The 23,120-nt window shown below is 34.7% G+C and overlaps 2 protein-coding genes across 2 annotated transcripts in view; one reads left to right on the forward strand and one right to left on the reverse strand.

Moving 5' to 3' along the window:
• Positions 1-4,269, forward strand: part of LOC110457379 (FK506-binding protein 2B-like) — a 6,677-nt gene extending 2,408 nt beyond the window's left edge. The window contains exons 2-6 of the mRNA XM_021508626.1: positions 483-545; positions 825-930; positions 1,221-1,254; positions 1,741-1,811; positions 2,753-4,269. Coding sequence (XP_021364301.1) covers positions 483-545; positions 825-930; positions 1,221-1,254; positions 1,741-1,811; positions 2,753-3,144 — 666 coding nt within the window. The 3' untranslated portion in view covers positions 3,145-4,269. The remainder of the gene's footprint in view (positions 1-482; positions 546-824; positions 931-1,220; positions 1,255-1,740; positions 1,812-2,752) is intronic.
• A 94-nt stretch (positions 4,270-4,363) lies between these two features.
• The window catches only part of LOC110457378, a 30,133-nt gene continuing 11,376 nt past the window's right edge, over positions 4,364-23,120 (reverse strand). Inside the window, exons 2-4 of the mRNA XM_021508625.1 lie at positions 12,324-13,001; positions 10,998-11,198; positions 4,364-10,653 (exon numbers count right to left, since the gene is read on the reverse strand). Of these exons, the coding sequence (XP_021364300.1) occupies positions 9,970-10,653; positions 10,998-11,198; positions 12,324-13,001 (1,563 nt within the window). The 3' untranslated portion in view covers positions 4,364-9,969. The remainder of the gene's footprint in view (positions 10,654-10,997; positions 11,199-12,323; positions 13,002-23,120) is intronic.

Below are 23,120 nucleotides of genomic sequence, written 5' to 3' on the forward strand. Positions count from 1 at the left end.
GTATTATTGTGAAAACAGGAGTACCCGTTGAAAACCCACGTGGTCGGGCAGGTTGCCCCATACCTTTTCACGTTCGATTGCGCGTGTCTGCTGTTTATTGTATTGAAAAGAAGAACGCTTGTTTTTTTTTTTTTCCAGTACTATTGCTGTAGTCAATAAATCTCAAAAACATTTACAACTATAACTAAATGATACATTGGTTTACTTGTGAATGTTTGTTATGAATATACTTCAGAGATACATCAGCATAGGTTTTGTAAATGTAGCTTTCTAATGTTGTCTAAATTGGCAATTATTCGGGATCTCCAGATTTGTTATCTTCCGTTCTCAAAGTCTCAAATCTCTGTGAACACACGCTAATCGTTTGTTTATTTAAAGTATCTGATCCTTTTCCTGGTGTTATTATGGTGTTGATCGATTGCGAATAATTAATAATTCATCAAATCAAATTGTCATTGGGTTTGTTATTCTCTCATCCACAGCATATGCCCGATGCCTGCAAAGTACAAGCCAAAACAGGAGATACAGCCGTATTTGACTTTGACGTAAGTTACCCCAATGATGATAGATTATTCAGTTGCTCACACGACCGAATAAACATTGTTTAACCATCACACTCAAACATGTCGCAAAAGTATGTGTGTTTAATTGAAAATAAAATCTGTTAAAAAATCACTATTAAAACTTCAATGCATGGCATTTTTTTTCGTATTTAAATCTGGTACGTTGGAAAAGATATTCTTTGTTCCAGTTGAAAAATGAAAGCCCCCATTCTTTGTTCATATTAATCTATAGATGTACATGACATAATATGTGTGTTTCAGATATGGTTGAATGACAATGAGACTAAGTTTGAGACCTCTCAGGATACGGAAGAAAGGGAGGGACAGAAAATGGTGCTTGTCATTGGTTCAGGGATGGTCATTCCGGGTAAGTCATTATACACTCATCTACGCAATGTTTATCACATCACAAATGGCTACTCCAAATGGATAAAAAGTTAAACAAGTACATGCAATTGTTCTAGGGAAAAATAAGCAGTTATAAGTGGGTTATTCCTTGTACGTGTAGTAAGGTACACGGTATATACCTGGTACATGGGTGTTAAACAGATTGCAGTCATCGCCTTAATTCTTCCTTACAAATAATAATCACAATTACATTAAAGAGTAAGATACAATATCCAATTGCGTGTTCAATAAAAACGTTTTGTTTTCCAGGAGTAGAAGCTGGCATCACCAACATTTGCATTGGGTAAGTATCGTTACATGTCTTGTATTGATGTCCGACAATGGTATGTGTTTCGTGTATTGTTTAGTTGCGCAACATGTCTTTCCAGTGAATATATTGCATATGATCAATACAGGACGTATTGTGACTTGAATCGACGTCAAAGAGTTCCATTTGATTTTACGAGGTCACAAAGCCAGAATGGCGTTATTTTAGATATTTTTTTCGCAAAATTGCATGATCAGTTTGTGGCAAGTTTCTACGCATTCAAGATATTCCTCTAAACACATGCACTGTGTCAATGCTGTGTTTCCTTCAAATGCATGTATACTATTAGATATTCTAGAGTTCACATGATTTACCATATCGGAGCATCATACTTTTTTTTATCACGTTGTACATTAATTTACATGTAATAATGCAGTAATTGTAAACCGGAAAGGACGTTTCTATTTACCGGAGATGACGTATGTATATTGAGAGTAACTTTTCCCCCCCAATTTTAATCAGGGAGAAAAGGAGACTGGTCATTCCACCCCACCTGGCCTGGGGAGAGGATGGTATCCCAGATATTATTCCAGGTACGTACAAATAGATTGCATATAACTATTCTAGACGTGTTTAAACCAAATGATTGATCTCATTATTTCGGTAAACGTGTTGGTGACCAAATTGAAGAGGATAAGAAAGTAATGCAAGGTTTCCGACTTTATTCATATTATTCATTTTTCAAAAAGCTATTAAAAAAAAACCAACGTCAGGTGCTGCTTTAGACAACACATCTGCTTAGTGTTATAAACAATTTACAAGTTAAGTGATCATCCATTTCTATATATTCAATAAGAGTTTCCATTAAACACTTGTGACCAAGCTTGCACTTTAAGTCCACTCTTGCTGTCGACAATTAGTGTGTCAAGATTGAATAATTTTAAACATTTATAACACAGATATCTGTTTTAATTGCACATAGCTTTATATCAAGCTTAGCTCAAAGATAGTACACTATGTATTCTTACATAACTTACTGTAAGCTTACTGTACGCTGGGTGAAAATTACGCAATTTGGAGGTCAAACCCGTACGCACGGGGTTAATTTACGCGGTCGCGGTAAACCGACGTTTACTCTGCAGAGTTATCACCCTTACTTTACAAAATATGTACAGATCAACATACTAATAGCTACTACATTGTAAGTACATGTTACGCATGCGTACCGACTGGTCATTTGATAGGTGAACATACAGGTGAACTGTATTCATGTGCATGTGTGTGTCTTAGTTTTTGTGTGCAATAGAAAACATTTGTACCCTGAAACGATCGCTGCTGATCCCGGGAAGGTATCGGACATTGTCTGAAACGTCAGCTGTAACAATCAGTAACTGACTGTAGAGCTGGAATTCAAACAGAACTTGAGATAGACGCGATTGTTGACTTTCTGGATATAGAGGCTTTATCCCAGAGACCATCATTGAATGTAGATTTGATCAAAACTGTAATCTTTTCTTTTTACATGCTTTTTCAGAGAATGCCTACGTCACCTTTGACCTGGAGCTTTTGGAAATCGTACCGAAGACGTGGTCACAATGGTATATAGACATCGTGCAGGTACTTTGTTCAGTTGGCTTCGTCGTGGGAACCTTCTACCTGTTTGTTCAACAGATACGTAATAGGCGGAAACAACAAAGGGATGCTGCAAAACGGGAACGTAAGCGATTGAAACTGCGCGCGCGATTAGAACAAGACGAAGAAGAAGAATACGAAGATGATGAAGAGGAAGATGAAGATGAAGGTGAAGAGGAAGAAGAAGATGATGAAGAGAAAGAGGAAGAGGAGGATAAAACCAACGACGGCAATGACATGGATATACAGAACGATGAATGGACAAAGTTCCAAAAACATACGAAAGCCGAGTAAAGCATACATTTACGTATACGGATGTCAGTGTATGTTTGAACGCCTCTGTCTGCATTTCATCTCTAGTGATATTTACACGTCCTTGTCAGACACTTTATAAAGTATGTATAAGGAACTCCGTTAAATAAATAAGAATTTGGGATAGTAATCATTTTAGTCGGAATAAATGAAAAACGTCAGACGATTAAAAGAAATGCGAAGCAGTGTTGAGAGTACCGAAAGTTTTTTGTCATTCACAAGAATATTTTTTTCTGCTCAGAAAAGCGCCGAATTTGAAAACGAATACTGTACTTGTGGTAGTGTGACATTTAAATATATCCTTCTGTACGTATGAACTTAATCATGTGCATTACATGGTGACCTGGACGCTTTCTTCTACAAATACAGGAAGCTGACGAAGTGCGTGATTGTTGGTAATGTTTGTAGTTTTGTTGTGTTTATTTATTTGTAGTTGTTGATGTGTTTGTGTGACGTAAATTAAACAAGTTTTATTTGAAGAGCGAACACGTGTATTGTTTTTCTGGTTCGTCGGTGTATTACATGCCATTATGTTTTAGCAGAATATCACGTATAAAACATTAATAGTATTTAAACATCTAGTGATTAACATTCTAAATCGTGTGATATATAAATAGTAAAACTTGCCGTTTGTATTCTAAATCTTGACACAAAATGTACTAAATTATTCAAAGTGTTAAACGTGTGTGATTTATATATAAAATCTTCTTACCTAGTATCTGTAGGTTGATTCTGATGATGAATATTACGTATCTTGTGATGCATATTCAAAATCATGTTTGAGAAATATTGTGATTTTCAGGAAATGAGATCTATCATCGATACTCTGTAAGTTGTATTCTGAAGTTATAATTTGATTTGTAATACATTTGTCTTATGTTTACACATCTTCAAATGTCTGTTTAATATAATTTACTAAAGAGTAATCAAACATAATTACGCTTTGAGGTATCTCGTGCAATTTGCTTAAAAGATTGTTAAAATGAAACAGACATTTTTACAGGATTTCTTTCGTGTTTTCAATTGCTATCATTTCTGCCCGGCCACAAATGACGATCGGAATAATTTCGGAAACTTCAGTCACCATTTGATGCTGGCGGCACGACATAATTGATTCCTGATAAACATATCGATATAAAGAAAAAAAATCATTTGAAAAGCACAGTGTTATTGTTCTTAACGTTATAAGTTGATAACAACATTTTCATTTGAAGGTAATTTTATTCAGAGGATGTACAACAGACATAAATATAATGGTATTTAACAACAATGATATTTTCAATGTAATTATCATTCAATCATGTTAATATATATTTGCCCCAAGTAAAAGTAAGATCCACCGATAGAAATGTATATCACAAGGTTGATACCAGGAACATAACAAATAAATAGAAAGTCACTCTATGTCTAAGCTTTCCGGCTTAGCCCGTCATCAGGGATTCAATGGTCCTCATCATTGTGTGTGAACTTCCGATATTAAAATAAGGATGTGACATAAGGGTGCTGACCATCCAATCCCTAATGAAAGGATTGGATGATAAGCACCCTTATGTCACATTCTTATTAGAGAGCCTTGCCAACGGAATGACTGTAGCTACATAAAGCTATCATGCATTAGTACATCTGGTACGCATTTTCTTGTAGTTTTAGTTTGATTTTTTTCCCTTTTACTGAATTTATTTCTTTTACTTGATATTGATTTTCTTTGGGTTGCTGATTGCTTGATTCATAACTAATTAGACAAGTAACATTCGATAACTAACTAGAGTAAGCTATTTCATTTATTACAATAACAAATTATACATAATTTCTCATTTCTCCAAGCATATGAACTAGTTATGCGAAAAATATAAGATACCCTGCATAATTACAAAAAACGCGTGGTTGCCAATCGTCCCATTAGCATTATTGGCACAAATAGATCAACCGAGGAATAAAATCAAAGTACTGGTTATTTATAATCAAATACAGTAGTGCAATATTAAGGGGATGGATGTCTAAGGTAAATGTATTTATATGCAAACATGGGACCTCATTCATTGTAATACATAGTTTAGGTCGGAGCATCATCATGCATGCATATAGTTATCAGAAAACAAAATACAAATCATGTACATTATAATGGACAATCATCATAACAAGACGTACAATATACAGTCAGATACAGTAATATACGATGCATACTGTCGCACCATACTACACATATACACATCACGAAATATTGTACTACAGTAAGCAACATTGAGGATCATATACATTAAGCGTCACTTAAATCATACCGCAAGGTCATGCAGGATATTGGTTGTCAGTGGTTTGACTTGAATTCGAACCAAAACGTTAAGTAGAGTATGTGTAGTCATTATATGGGCCGTCAGGTCAAGCATACTAGAAAGTCATGACGGACCGAGTTCATCTGTAGTGGGACCGTCATAGGTCGGGTCGGTAATTCAATCATGTTAGCTAGAGCGTCAAGTAGGATCGTTGTCGTCAATGATCAAACCGTCAATTCCAACATACAAGATATATATTCCTTGCAGCCATATTCGCTCCATCGTCATAAATGGAGCCAACAATTTGAGAAGTATTTAAAAATATAATGATATTATATTTGGATAGGTGTCGTCATGACTACATAGATGTTTTTTTTCTATTATGCAAGTGCTTCATATATAGTGAAATTGTTTGACTATAAAGCGAAAAATGTGTTTCACAAAGTAATTATTCGGAGCATATATATCTAACAACAATACTTAATTAGTAGTAATATAGACAATGCAGACAGTCTATGTAACCACCAATATTTATAAATTGGAATTGTTATATATCAATCAACAGTTATTAATTGGCATTGCTACATTGCCACCAACACAGATACACTGGCAGTATTACTTAACGATCAACATTGTTTGGCATTGTCATAAAAACATGAACATTGGTTAATTAACATCGTTATACAACAATCAACACTGATTCAATGACAATTTATAAAACTATCAACACTGACTCATTATCATTGTTATATATCAATCAACACAGATACACTGGCATTATTACCTAACCATCAACATTGTTTGACAAGTTCATGACAAAGGTGAATATACGGTGGGCTCTATTTCCATGCTTTCAAGCGAAACATTTCATCAGGTAGTGAATTACTCACACGCTTAAGTCACCAATAACATTTAAAACACTTCCTGTTTGTCATTTAGATATGGATATAAATGACAGATGAAGGGGAACCACTCTCCAATAAAATACTAAACATAATGCTTGCAAACAGAAAATATAAATATAATATATTCTCTTCTCTTTCGGGACATTGCTGATAGATATGAGGTGTTTTAAACACGACACTCTACTTAGATAACATATAACATCAAACAGTACACATTCATTTACATTCAACATGATTCAAAATATTATGACGTCATCATGTAAATGAATTATAAAAAAACCATATGAAAAAAATTCATTAGAACACTTTTACAAAGACGTCCTTATATAATTCATATTTATAAAAAAAATGATTATAGCAAATATATTCATCGGCTTCATGATACAATGATGTCATGTCGCGTTCGTGACAATCAATCAAACATTTCCATCGAGATTATAACGTAAATCTTAGTATACACTTGATTACGCATAGCCATTTGATATTGATAACAGTACCTAGCGTCAGTTTTCATTTTGGACCTATTTTTATGTTCAACGCTCAGGGAATCCTGACTTAAAATTATCAAAAAATACAGATACGTCAAAGAATCATTTCGAGAATAAAAATGGGAAAAAAGATTAACAATAAAAATGGCGTTGTAGCAAATTTGAGAAGTGAAAAGGGGAGGTAACTCTATTATATTTAAAAAGTTCCAATTATATTACGTCTTTTATTGTAAAACTAGAAATCATAGATTGACTACGGTACATGGCAATGATAATTATGTGTAATATAATATGATGGCTATTAATCATTACTCCCAGTATCATTCATCACATCTTTACACATTGTATGATATAAAAACAGGACAATTAAAGCCAGAATACTTTGTTGGATTTATAACATGGTGCTATATACGATATGAGGATTATGCAAGCATGATATGTTAGATAAAGGATCATGGTTTTCAGCCAAGTTGTTTAATATCTAATTATTTCATCGCAATTTTATACTGAAGCTGATAAAACTGATAACAGTAATCACAAGTCAATGTTATAATGCAAAAATATTATTATGTTATAATGCGATAATGGTATGAGTAAGCAAAAGTGATACAAGGTCGGCGAATAAAGGTGATCTCAGCATGAAAACGAAGTCTGCATAAACACTTATAAGAAAATAATATTCAAAATAACTTTCTTTCGTACTAAGTTTTATGCTTTCATTATGATACATACACAAAAAAATAGGTATTAATTATTGGATGCTTTTCATTCTCAAAACAATAAAAAAGTTAATGATACTTTAACTCTTTCCTATGAATATCTAAGGAAACCTTTGCAACCGTCTTTAAATGATCAATCACCAAGAAACCTCCGCTCTCGTTTGTTTCGTTGTATGACCTGTCATGCTAGCTACAACCTGCAATTTAACTACACACGAGGTTGTTTATGATTTTATATTACAATGAATACAACACAGTTTCTTTATTGTGCTTGTAAATGTTTTCTATATAATGTATACCAAAAGAACTTAACAAAATAATGTTTATGTCCAGTATGTAAGAATAAACCAAAGAAAAAGATATAACGACCAACTTCAAAACTACTTTTTGTAGCAATTTTCACCATTCACAGTGGTTTTCAGTTGTTATTCCCATACCCATGTTATTCTGATTTGCGAGCAAACGTTTTCAAAACTTACTTCATTAAAAAGCCCAACAATTTTAAATTGATAAGACTGTTGATTGTGAAAAGTACAAAAGAAGTAGCGCACTTCATTGCAAATTCGAGCAGAACACAACTATGATAAATATCCATAATTGCACTCTCCAGACATGTGGCACTGTTTGTATTTGTAATTACGTTGTAAGCGTGTCTAGTGCTGTGTAACATTACTCGTATTTTTCCTTGTAAACACCGCACTTTTGTTGCTTTGTAACTGATGAAACAAAAGACTCAAAGTAATAAAAAGAATCATTTAAGTTTTCAACATATTAGGTTATTTACGTGAAAAGTTATGGGTTCGGCTGCCGGATCACGTGGGTTTTCTCCGGGTTCTCCGGTTTCCTCCCACATTAAGTCCCCTCGCGCGCTAACATCCGGGCTAACAAGAGTGATTTATATCAGTTGAATTACCTTGTTTCATAATTGTTGTAAAATACATATTTTTACAAATGTCGGTCGTTATATCTTATTTTTGGGTTTGGTCTTTATCTGTTAATATATCTGTATGAAGTTCAGCGTTACGTATGGTTTCCTACAGAATCGTACAAACCTGTAGCCTTGTGAGGGGCGACAGTTGCTAGTTTTGAAGTCGATCGTTATAAATATATCTCATTTGTTCTGTAGGATTATTGATAGACAGGATCTCTATACAGTATATCGAAGGGCTAGGTGGTTCAAAGTTTCATAGGCTTAACGAAATATGAGTAATAAGTATATCTTCTAAAGTTCTGAAATTGAAAAATAAAACAAGAAATATTTGTAAAAACTTATGAGAGCTCTTAACAAACAAATTATAATAATTTGCGTAAATAATTCATTAACCAAATCAGAATTTCTACGACCGGCTCCTGCTTATTCATATTTAAATAAAAACACACAAAAAAAACAAACTACATCTTTATTGTAAGCTACAGCATCGTACCAAAGGTATTCGAGATTAACCGGGGTATACTCAATATTTCTGCATCATTTCTACCTTTTCCCTTTACTTCCCAAAACCAGTTACTGCGTCATTGAAATAAAATATCAAACCCCGAAGGAGAATTATGATTTATTTGACAATATTTCATATTTTTCCGTGGAATGATTTGCAAAATATGGTGACTTATTTTAAGAAATAAAATTTGTTGTAAACAGAAAACAAAATAGCTTATGTCATTCCCCGAAAACCAGACAATGTGTTATAGGACGAGGAACAGTGATAAAGATAGTACCGTCGCTGGGGCTCGAACCCGCGACCCTTGGCTCTCCAGCCCGACGCTCTACCGCTGAGCTAAAGGGAAATTCCCTACAGCTGACGGTTGTAAGGGAACCTAATTAATCCTCGTCTTTTACACTATTCTCCCCTTTTTTGCAAACAACAACCCATGTTCTTTGACTCCCCGCCATGGGTTCTCCTACCTTGAACGGAGAGGGTCAACGGCACCAATTTGTAATAGGACGAGGAATATTGATACAGATAGTGTCGTCGCTTGGGCTCGAACCCGTGACCCTTGGCTCTCCAGCCCGATGCTTTACCGCTATGCTAAAGGGAAATTCCCTTATTAATCCACATCTTTTACATAATGTATGAAAAATATTTTCAATGGCTCTGACAAAAAGATTAGCCTGACTCTCCAATACAAAAGGTAAAAAGGCATTAGATTTAAAACTAAATTGGGGGAAACCGCAAATACTTTTGTCCGATGCTGTATGTCGTGTTGCTTACCGAGCACCAACAGAAAGGTTTAATACTGATGACGAGATGTTAGTAATTATTGTGTCAAGTTGAATTATAGCACTAAAATTGATTAAAACTAATAATAAAAAAATGTTCCTCGCAGAAAAACATAATCTCACGAGGAAATAACGAAGAAAGGCGATAGGACATATGCCTTTTACAAATAATGTCGGCAATAAACGAAAGTTTCATTATGTATGATTTCATGATTTTTTCTTAAACTCTTTGACATTAATGTAAGGTGATTCTTCTTCTTGATACAAATCGTTCGTTCCCCTGCCATCTATTTCCATCGCAGGCGCCGATGTTTGACCAAAATTTTCGTAATCGTCTTGCGGTTCCTCATCTGTTGTATTAACGGTAGGATTATACTGAAAGTTTTCATATTCTTCCTGAGGTTCATCGTCAGTAATTCTGTCCTTTGAAGTGTGTTCAAAATTTTCATAGTCATCCTGCGGTTCATCGTCATTTAAATTGGCTTTGGGAGTGTTACTAAAATTTTCATAGTCATCCTGCGATTCATAGTCTCTTAGATTAGCCTTGAATATTTTTTCAACATTTTCATAATCTTCCTGCGGTTCATCGTCCGCTTGACGGGTAACTTCCACATAATCTTCCTGTTCAGTGTCGCCATTTGTTTTCCTGGACATATCACAATATGTTCCACCCTCTGAACTATTATCACTGAAGACCGGGTTTGTAGTACCGGATTTACTTTTAGAGTTATCTTCCTGTTTTTTCGATTTCCTGCCCATGAGAGACTTTTTAAACTTGTTGAAGACTCCACGATTTAATTTGGTATCCCTACCTTCTCCCTTTGCTAGGTTTTGGTTGAGTTTGATTGCCCCAGCGTTAGCATACCAACCGGATGTACGATCAGGCGGATCCTGTGGAAACAACAAGAGCAGATAACCCAGTTACACGTACATCTATTTATATATATACTTATGTATTGTTCATTGCTGAGTTGATCAGTGATTAATCTAGCTTCAATGTAATGAAAGTGGAAACACTCATGGCAGAGAAAGCGTGACACGCCTGAAAGCTTAGGAATAAACAAACATGGGAACGAATACTACAGAGCTACACATGTCAAATGCTAAGAGGGTTATTAACATTTATTGTTATTGATTTTGGCGATATCGATATTTATTGTATGAACTAACAAGGGTAATATTGAACGAGGAGATATTGTTATAAGTTAGTGGGTGACTGAAAAAGAAATATATACCTCTAAAGAAGCCCCTCGGGGAAGAGTCGGATCCGTGGTATATCTTGTCTTTTTGTCTTGTGTGTCTTGAGCCTGCTTCGATACATTGCTACCAAGTAGTTCCACGTTCTCGTACTTGCCTGGCCTCTTCCCTTTGACATGCACGGGAAGTCTGACCCCTCCCACCTGTTCCTCCTCGTCCCCATCCGCATTCCTGTTTTCCTGCAAAAGGTAAATCAGAATTGAGTCAGATTATATTTGACCACACGTGAATTACCAATCATTCATTAATTTATTCTGTTAACGGTAGGCTTTCTTTCCATTGTTTACGTGTGTAGCATGTCCTCCTCTCTATAATCAAAATAATATCCAAGGAGTTGCAACGTCAATGAAAACATGGTTATTTTTTGGATTACAGTACCTAAAACATATGAATCCACACCTTCTTAACATATCTGGAGCCCTGATAAATGTTTCCAAAAACAGTTCCTTATCAAAAACAGTTTTGCACACACGTGTCTATGGCCGATACGACATATTTTAGTGACATTCGAATTTGTTGATAAAATTTGAACCAACTGTATAAACGTAAATATGTGATCGGGAACTGTTCAAACCTTTTGTTTTCTATCCGGTCTCCCTCACAAAACTTATTCCGATCGATTTTGACAACATATTCCTCCTACCGTGAGGTCGACAAGATACCATTGAATTTTTTCTACCTCTTTTTCTCGATATTTTCCTCTTTCTCATTTCGAGTTCAGATTTAATGATAAGGATATTTAGTAGTCGGCTTTGCCGGATATTAACAATGCCCAACGATACTTGAATCGGCTGCGGTCCAATCAGTAGTAAATTCAATTGTTCAAGACCGTGACGTCACACAAGGTTGACTTGATTTGACCTATAACGTACATCTGTAGCAGCCATAGTCTGGTGATATACGGGTTTAGCTCACGTGCATTTCGACACGAGACTTGTGGTATGATGTCACGTGAATGATCATAAGGATGTGTTCCATATATTTTACGGCGATACTTTTAATTCCTCATGAACGTTTTTACGAATAAAAAATATTTTTTGGAGAAATAAATATATAGAAAGATTGTAAAATTGATATGCACATGAATACATGTACATAACAGGATACTGTATAGTTACAGAACCTGTACATATCTTCATGGTATTACAGAAACACGTGTAAGTTATAGAGAGTCGCATTATCGAACTTTGCTCAAGTTTAACTTGTGGTGGCTGCTACCTGGTGATATTGTTATTACAAAATCATTCATCGATAACATTAAAGTACATAACAAAATCTAAGGTTTTCTAACTTAGAAAACTTACAATAATGGTACTCATGCGTGACTTGCTTTTCCCCTTACGCCGACAGCACCTGACGACGATGATTACGATGACGACGATGATAATGATGACGAATACTCCACCGCCGACAGCGATTCCGATGATAAGTAATAAGTCGTCTTCTCCTTCATTCTCACAACTAGTAATGTTCGGCTGACAGGAAACATAGCACGTACCATTAAATTCAAACTTGCAATCGCATGTATCAACCCGACTACCAGAAGCGTTGCAACTGTTACATGCGTTATCACATTTTGCGCAAGAACCATTGTCGTTGTTGTAAAATCCTTCATCACATTTATTCACACATTCACTGTTGTTTCGCAAGGGACATGTACAGTTGTCCTTGATCCCCGGGCCTGTGCACGAATCACAAACGTCATCACACTTCTTACATCGGTCTACATCCGGGTAATACCCAACAGGACACATCGTCACGCACACTACCACAAAATCACGTGACTGATCCTCAGACGACATCGCATTAGAGTCGTTGTCATTAGTGAAAATACATGACGGGAAACTTTTTGTGAGATTGTGAGTTAGCTGTCCCGGAGGACAGGTGTTGTTGCAGGTGGCGTTGAGGTCACAGTGAAGACAACATTCGGAAGTGATGTTGGCCGTCGAGTTACAGAAAAACCGCTGTCCATCCAGCATTACCTGTAACACACAATGAAAGTTCTCTTTAGTAACAGCAATGATATACCATCATGTTATTGTAGTTACTTTAGTAACAAGAGATACCATATAATTACACCATGACATGACAGAATATATTTTAGTAACAAGTGATGTAGTGGACGTCCAACAGATATGAACTCTCTTTTGCATACGCATATTGACATAATGTATACATCATAATTAGGAGTAAACTGTAAACTGAAAACGCCGGTTGCATTCTGCAGATTGCATTTGTGCATACACAAATCTAAATGTGTATTTGACCTATCTCAAAGACCATTAACTTGAAAAAAGGCAAAATCATTGTCTTTGCATACGTGGATATATCGAAGAAAATTTCTTCATTTCTATGTATGTGTTACACAAATATATGAGTGTAAGTGAACATAAAAATTACAACAAATAATTAAACTGAGTATATTAGTATACGGGAACCATAAAAACAACAACTCATTAACAGTTAATGGAAAACATGTAGAGTTGTCTGCAAACCAACACTTCATAGTGTTTTACTTAAAGAGAATTTTAGTATTGCCAAGATAATTTTCAATGCAATATTAGATGGATAACAATTATTCATTGTATTTAGTAACGGAAGTATGTTTTTGTCTCCGTTCTTTTACTGGCAGAAATCTATCTAGCCTCTTATCTAACTCCTACTTTTAAATCAACATACCCTTAATGTTATGTAACAGTTATATATAAGACAAGGTCTAATGAGTAAAACCAGGGTTAAAAAAAAAGACAAAAAATATGTCATATTTGCAGTTTTCTGAAATTTGCTTTTTTTTATAGAAGTTAATTTGTATTGTTAGATGATGGGATGCTCCTTTGCATTTATCAAGATAATGCAGTAAGAGTATCCGGTATGTTTAAATACGTCGGTATCAATGTTGTTTGTCACGAAAACCCAAGAGAGTACGTATCAACCATAACAAATTACTGTTCTTATTTACGGGCGAGATAGTCTGACTTAAGACTTCCTGGTTGAGTCTACCCAATCACACACATGCTGTTACAAAAACACATTGAAAAGCGAATTATATGATTAAAGCCCGTGACATTGTTCTTTTTGAAGGTCAAATCCGTGATCAAAGTTGATATTTTAGTCCTTATTGTCACTATCGACAATAAACATATCATTTGTAATCTTAATATTGCGTTATTTTAACTAACTAGGCACAGACATTTTATTTGCATTCGCTACGGTTTTGTAAGCAAATAGTCTCACTAATCATTTGAAAGCTGCATAATGCTTGCATTAGCAATGTCGACTAAAGGTACCGACACCAATAGTCTCGGGAAAGACATGTTATTCCTTCAATGTCATGCTTATAGTTTTGAAACAACACGTTCCACACCCTTTTTATTTCGTTCTGTCTATCGTTCGATCTGTGCAAGGATTCTTTATACAGACATGATAAGATAATAGGAATCAAAGAGTTGACCATCGGTAAAGAATATTAAAACATCAATGTAGGTATTTGATATGAATATAATAGGTACACAGATGAATGCAACAACAACAGCGTAGTGAATAATACTACAACATCAATGACATCAGCAATAATACTACAACATCAATGACGACAGCAATAATACTACAACGTAAATAACGTCAGTAATAATACTACAACATCAATGAAGACAGCAATAATACTACAACATCAATGAAGACAGCAATAATACTACAACATCAATGACATTAGCAATAACAAAACAACATCAACGACATTAGCAATAATACTACAACATTAATGACGACAGCAATAATACTACAACGTAAATGACGTCAGCATTAATACTACAACGTAAATGACGTCAGTAATAACACTACAACGTCAACGACAGCAGCAATAATACTACAACGCCAAAGACGTCAGCAATAATTCTACAACGTCAATAACGTCAGCAATAATGCTACAAAATCAATGATGTCAGCAATAATACTAAAACATCAATGTCGTCAAATATAATACTACAATACCAATGACATCAGAAATCCACAAAATCAATTTAGTCTGTATTACCACATTGTCATTGTAACAATGACACCAAAGCAGCAAGAAGATTAATAAGGTAAACATAGTCAGATATACATGTACTGCTTGAATGTAGCCAGTTAACTACAACAAGCATCTACAATACCTTTGTTAATTCTAGCCAATATATATGTAACAATATTTCACTTTTTTTCAAAACATTTAATACGATACTCAAATAATCGCAATAGCGCGTGCAACTGTCCAATATACCATACCAGACCTGCCTCTGCCGACAATACTCGTCTATATATACACATTAGATAAGACTTTATCATGACAAAGGTGCAGTGTACACACGTGTTTAACCGGTTCTACCTTACTGATATCAAGTGTGTTTATATATTAACAATGAGGAAGTGGTTGTGCACTGGTTGTCCATTTCATCTGGTGAAATGTTCATTACCCCAATAGTACTAGCACCTCTTTAGAGGTTCATCAGGGGAAATGTTCATTGTCTCTATAGTACTTGTACCTGTTTAGAGGTTCATCCGGTGAAATGTTCATTACCTCTTTAGTACTTGCACCTCTTTAGAGGTTCATCCGGTGAAATGTTCATTACCTCTATAATACTTGCACCTCTTTAGAAGTTCATCAGGGGAAATGTTCATTACCTCTATAGTACTTGTACCTCTTTAGAGGTTCATCCGGTGAAATGTTTATTTCCTCTATAGTACTAACACCTCTTTAGGGGTTCATCCGGTGAAACGTTCATTACCTCTATAGTACTTGTACCTCTTTAGAGGTTCATCAGGGGAAATGTTCATTGTCTCTATAGTACTTGTACCTGTTTAGAGGTTCATCCGGTGAAATGTTCATTACCTCTTTAGTACTTGCACCTCTTTAGAGGTTCATCCGGTGAAATGTTCATTACCTCTATAGTACTAACACCTCTTTAGGGGTTCATCCGGTGAAACATATATATAAATTAAACATATAAGTAATGAAATATTATATTTCCGTACATGTTAATGTTTATACACGAGTTAATGACAATTTTAATATCTCCGCGTCGATCACAATGACTGCAGTGTATGTCGAAAATGTTGATAAAAAATCCTATTCCTACCATACCGCCGCCTTTACAAATATGTAAAACGTGCAAATAGATGTGACCTTTCTGTCAGTGTTTTAATGGTTTGGGTGTTTTCTATTGAATAATGGGAAATCTCAGCGCGCCGTCACTGAAACATGTCTTAGCTTGCTCTGAACACTGACTTGATCAACTGTTGACAGGATTGTGCTCTGAAGATACGGCGACCTACGTTTCTATAGTATGTATTTTAGAAATCGATTTACTACAGTTATAGCCATTCATTCCGTCGTTTTACTTGCGGATGTGTGAAAGCAAATTAAGTTATGAGTTCCTATTAATAATTGTTCGGGAAGTTTTTGTATAGTATTATTCATTTTTAAGTTTAGTGTATAAATCGCTTCTGCTGACGATAGACCTTTTCAAAATACAAACTGCGCATAGGTTATCGTATCACAATATTACGTATATAAACACCAGAGAACAGACAAGGAAGTGTTCCTAATAAATTGCGGGCACGGTTGGTAGTGCTAGCTGAATCTTGTTTTTTTCTAAACGTAATCATACACCCTGTAGCGAGCACGACTGGCTGGTATCGTGAGCTTCTGCTATATTTGTGTAAAACACGATCCAGCATATGTATCCTTATTTTAAGATTTTTCAATGGTAACTGGCTCATTGGTTAGTCATATCCTGATACGTACGAAGGACTAAAAGTACAGTATGTGTATTGCCGTTAGCAATTTAAAAATAGCAATGGCCAAAAATTAACGGAAGTATAACGCGGACCATCGGTTGTCGTATTGACCGGCTTCATAATGGCGCCGATATAGAGCCGAAATCGCTGAATTTTTATCTTACTCTTGAGAATGACATTGAGAAACGTGGTTTTCACATTATTTACATTCTTTTTATATTTTCGATTTTTAAGTCTGATTTATGAAATTGATGATTTACTTTTCAATTAAATCGTCAGTAAACCCATTTAAAATCATACGCATTCTATGAATTTATCAGTTTACCTGTCTTGATTTAGTGGCCGGTTGCTACGAAAACTATTTAGAAGGGTTGGAGTCGAGGGAATGTGTTACATATCTTTTCGTTCCTACTAGTTAGCCATCTATATATTTAACCAGTTCACAGAATATATTTCGCTTTTTATGGAAAGACATAAACCCTATTATACCGTTCATGTCTTCCCTGTAGAACGTGTGCTTTCATTTATCTGAGATTCCACTCTCAAGGTCATGATATACTTTAATCAACAGCATTTGATAAATGCATCAGGTTATTTATTTTCAGTGTTTATCAAGTTGACTTTTCATTAATTCTATGTTGGGTTTCACACTTACGACACTCTGTCGTTCAATAGCACCACTATATCCTAAATGAACGAATATTGTCCAGTATTGCTTTTGCTTATATTGTCTGTCTTTTGGTATCAACTTACAACAATATACGTATTTTTGTCAATAACATATCTTATGAACCTGTCAAACAAACCAATGAAGATCTATTGAAAAATATTTTACTTACAGCCTGATGGCATACTTTGTGATAAAATCACAGTGAATCATCCGATCCTTACAGAAACATTGACTACTTTTTCATCACCACTGACTATTATAATATATTATTGATTGGTTATATATAAACACAACAAGGGAATAAGTGACAACAAAACCATAATATTAACTCAGAATCGATACCCAAAGGCATAATGTGACCAAAGGAAAGATTTTCAGGGAGACAGTTGAAAAAGTACAAGGTGATACGACCAGATGTTGCCAAAGGGGAAGCGTATATTGCTTCATCGACGAACCCCGCCATGTAAGTATTGGTCAAGTCTGTGAAAGGCCGTGTCCTCGCATCGAAAACTCGAATGTGGCAACAAAACCACAGGTCTCACTAATGAGCATAATAAAAAAAACATCGACCTTCATATTGAATTTATTGATATCCCCGTGCTTTAGCACAGACCCCAGGTCACGGTAAGTGCTCCCCAGGAAATCGTGCCAGTCTTATCTGGTGATCGTGTTCGCCATACCGATAATAGGTCCAACATATTTATCATCTCTGTTATCTCTAGGTAGGCGTCAATAGTTACTACCGTAGTTACTACCGTAGCCAACATACTCATACTGTGACTTGACTTTTACATTCTTTAAATTAGTACACAAGAAAAGTCACCAGTAAACAATGAGTATAACTTATGAAGCCATGTCCTATCAATGTTTCAATAATTGTAATTTCACAGACAGTCCAAATACTTTTACCTATGGAGTTCACAATGATTACAGTTTTGGGATCTATTAACCGTAGGCACATATGCAAATATATCAAAATGTATAACAAATTCTTTTTTTACCAACGTATATGTTCTGGTTTAGAAAATGCTGACCCCAACTGTAACACAGGAACATGTACAATCATAATTACTTGTCTAGCATCAAGCATTGGTGAACGATCATAAATTAAAGATATCATAAGGTAACACTTGTAAGGTAACAGTGGTAAGAAAAGCAGACGTTACGTACAAGCAGCTATGAACTCATAAACCTACTCGTAAAATCAATCAGCGCAAATTAGTGTGCGGTGCATTGTACCCAATAGAATCGTATCATGACTTAAAATAAATCTTATTTATTAGCCAACATATGTGTACATCTGACCACAGTAGACATTATTGTAGTACTGTTATCACTCTCGACAGTAATCACTGTTTAGACGAGATGGCAGACAGAAGGACAATCGCATACGTATAGTGGTATACCTCATAGCGGACAACTGATTGGATTGTACATATCACGTAACATCATATTTTCATGTAATATCAAGCGTCGGTGGTTATAAATATAGTTTAACTCGCATTCTCAATATTAAGAAATTTGCATACTCAACGTTATGAACCTACAGAAAGAAAATAGAGATTAGAGTACTATGACTACCAAACAGGCATTGCGGACTTCCCGAGGCTTATCAGCCGTGCTATCATGTCCAATATGGCATTCTTAAAATGTCATTTAGGCTAAACAATCTTAGGTATATCATTAACATTACAACATGTATCGATTAGAAGCATGGTGTTAATATGTATTGACATCAAGACGTATTTTGTGTTATGTAATGCGATTATATGTTCTTGTTCAAACAGTAATGTGCGTTTCTAGTTATTCTATTAAATATACCGTATACATAACAAGGAAAACAATAAAATTAAAATTGTACTCAATTAATTTCTGAACACAAAAGACACGAAAGCTAATATTAAAAGGAATTGTCTGTAATGTAATGCAAATATATGTTGTTCAAAAAGTAATAGAGGTTTCTGGTTATTCTTTTAAACCAATCATACATAACATGGAAAATGATTAAATTGAAGTTGTACTCAATCAATTTCTGAACAAACAAAAACCACGCCAGCTCTCCTGTTTAGTGATTCTACAGTATCCCGATATCTCACAACATCATCATAATAATTTAGATTAGAATAATTATAAAGAGACAAAAATACTATTGTTTTGCATACTATAAACATTAATTGCTGACCTTGGTCCGGTTTATCAGTTTTAGTATCTGAAACTACAAGTGCTATCATTTTCCTTACTTTCCCGCAAGGAATTTCGTTGGTTCATAGTAAAGCACCATTACTTGTCAATGTTGATATTCTCAAAGTCTCCAGCCAAGCTTTAAAAATCAGATTATCTAACATGTTCTTCTGAACAGACAATAAATCAGAAAACAGCACAATGCGACCAAGTTACATAAATATAATAACATATCTCGCAAAAGATTTCACTTACAAATACAATAGGAAGGGAGATAACGAGTTACTATTTGTGAAAAGTTTTCGGCACATGTGAATTACCATACACTTCTTAGGACAAACTATTTAATTATTAAATCTTAAACGGAATTTAAAGCGTTCATACAGGGATTTTAAATTGTTCAGCAGCTTTTCCCGCAGCCCACTGCCGGATAAATCAAGGAATAAATTAATTGTTTCGATTCAAAATCAGCGGGAAATTGGCAACAAACTTTATTTGTTAATTTGTCAACAATGCAATGGTATTTGAAAGCAACCTGTAATAAAAACAATGCTTCGCTCTTTTAAAACTAAAAGTACACATCCTTTATTACATTAACTTCAGCAATATGTAATGAAACACTTAAGCTAACAATTTGATAGGCAGCTTCAGTAAAAAATTTTTATCACAAATCGGTTTTTCCTTCTTTAAGGGCAAACACACGGATAATAAGATTACTCATTCTGAGCCAAATCAGGATATATAATGTTGGGTAACGTCATATTTTACACAATTACATGTTTTATTTAATCATGTTATTATTGAGACCAAAATACTGTATATCGTCTCAATGGGTCCCTTGTCGTTGTGACTGTGGTTTCGACAACATTTTTCAGGATGAGAGTACAACGTCGTGACCTTAGTCATTTATGAAGTGTTTGAAAAAACATTTACGTTATAGTGAGATAGGGGATTGATTATGAACAGGAACATTATATTATTCGAGTAACTATATTACGTGGTATCGTGATTGACTATCACAACCGGACATTGTTGTAAATAACGTTTAATACCTTAATGATACTTGGAATTACACTTTAAAATTATCAATTGGATAGAGGTTACCACAAACCTTTTATTTAAACTTGAACTGAATATGTGTGTTCTCGTCATAAAAGTTCTCTCCATATCCGGGATATGTCAAACAACAAAAACAAATGCGATGTTCTTGTTTCAATGCACACGTTGAAATATGTCCGGCTGGTTTTCCCTGATTGATACTGTATGACTGAATGACTATAGAAACACACGGATGTTTTAGACAACAATCCAATAAAACTGTATTTGAATTCATCTAACAATATAACAATTACACTTAAACAAGTATACCGGGAACGGAAAAGGACAATTAACACACAGCGTCACATACAAATAGGAAGCTGACAGAAACCGAGGAAGTATCAACACAAGAGGACTGCCACAGAAAACCGGAGGGACAACGTAGCTGTCTATAGAGCCAAAACAGAAGTAAAAACAAAATTAACTTCGAAAATATGTCTGTTAAAAAAATGCAGTTTTCCTGATGTATTGAATTTATTTTTTTGACGACATTGATGATCCATTGGCTGCAACCAAAGATATCCTTTGTTTGTTATAAACAAAGTTGAACTTTGAATGAAGAAGCATGTTCAACTAATTCTGGCCATGTGATTAAAGATGAACTACCTGTTCGGTGTTACGAGGTAGACACCGTGTGCAATTAAGATTTAGAACAAAGATGGTTAATTAGAGTATATTGTTATCCAGAACTTTCATATTCACATAGTTATAAAGCCGTTTAAAAACAAATGGGGTAATTAAACTCGATGTTGAATGAAAACTGCTGTAATTTTTTTCTGTAAAATTGTTACTACTCAAAAAGGCAAGGAATCTCATGACAGTTTACCCGAGACTGAAAGTAATAACATTGAAGAAATAATAAACTCATAAGAAATACCAAAAGAAATAAAAAAACCCAAAGTACTGATTGTGGTTCAAAGCATATTATATAATGGTAGAATTGTAAAGAATATCTGTAAAGATATTTAAATGTGCTGATGACTCAGTTCTTCTACTATTACATTTTTTTTTGTTCAATAAGGCAATTACTGAATGTGCATTTCCAACCGTTCGAAAAAAATCAGAAATCATGCTGAAGCCGCGACCCCTCTCCAGTAACCAACTCAGGAAATATTTGTTTGTGTTCACTGGTCGAACAAGGCATTAACAAAGCATATACAAGTACACACATTCGTATACGTTGCTATACACTTGTATAGAAACTAAACGACTGACTGATGTGTACTTCTTCAGGAACGTACTGGTCAACTGTGTTATAGTGGTGCCGTGCAGCACAAAGCTCACGTGTTGAGTGACTGTCACATATATTCTGAAATTAGGTATAAATTGGGTAAAAATGCCAACCATGTTAACGTAACCGTTACTACTAGGTGGTCTCACGACAAATTAAACTTTAATATGAATGAACAGAGTCTGCAATGTCTGTTAGCTGTATCGATTTACAATATGATGAGAAGGTGATGCTTGGTCAAGTATTCTAGTACAGGTGTATGTAATAAATAGTATATGCTTTCGATATATTTGACCTCAGGTTTTTCTAGATGAATTATTTTCTATAAATAGCCTTCGGCTACAAGCCCACCGAGAGGATATGCAATAACAACACCGTATTTTATGTAAGCAACTTCTGTTTGTTTATGTAGAGTTATTGTATAATTGTTTCATGGTTACTGTTTATCTCTGTTAGATGTGGTAATATGTAACTTTTCAGGTTTCTTCTTTACCCATGTACAAGTCTAAGAGATAGTGTCTCATAAGTCATAATTGGCCCGACATTTCTCTAGAATTAGTTTGCTAACGTATTTTAATGAAACTATTTTGTGATAAAGAATGTGTGACACTAAAATAAAATAAATATTAATTCATTCATTGTAAACTAGTAATGTTTAAGACCAGCATTTGCTTCACTATAGCACCAAGAGAGAACTAAAATGTCAATAGAATCGTAAATCGAACGGTCAATCAATAAAATTATGGCAAAATATAAACAAAAATTCTCTTTTTTTATATGATAGTCTTTGAAATAATATTACGGGAATATCAGTCAGATTTTCTGGAGAAATAAGTTTTTTTCTGCTGCATTGACTACATTGAATAAATATGTGAATAAACATATACATTACGAATGATTGGTACTGACTAAATGGTGGTAGATCATGCTCAGTCACCAATTCAAACGCACACTGGACGATTATTCTGGTTAGTTTCACGGGAGAAAGAAACAGACAACATTTGGAAGTTTCACTGATATTTGTAGTGGTATGACTCATAATATACACAATTCTAATTAGTAACATAATATACACAATTCCAATAAGTAACATAATAAACACAATTCTAATTAGTAACACAATATACACAATTCTAATTAGTAACA

The sequence above is a fragment of the Mizuhopecten yessoensis genome, unplaced genomic scaffold (genome assembly GCF_002113885.1).
Source record: "Mizuhopecten yessoensis strain PY_sf001 unplaced genomic scaffold, ASM211388v2 scaffold9109, whole genome shotgun sequence".
Classification (NCBI taxonomy): Eukaryota; Metazoa; Mollusca; class Bivalvia; order Pectinida; family Pectinidae; genus Mizuhopecten; species Mizuhopecten yessoensis.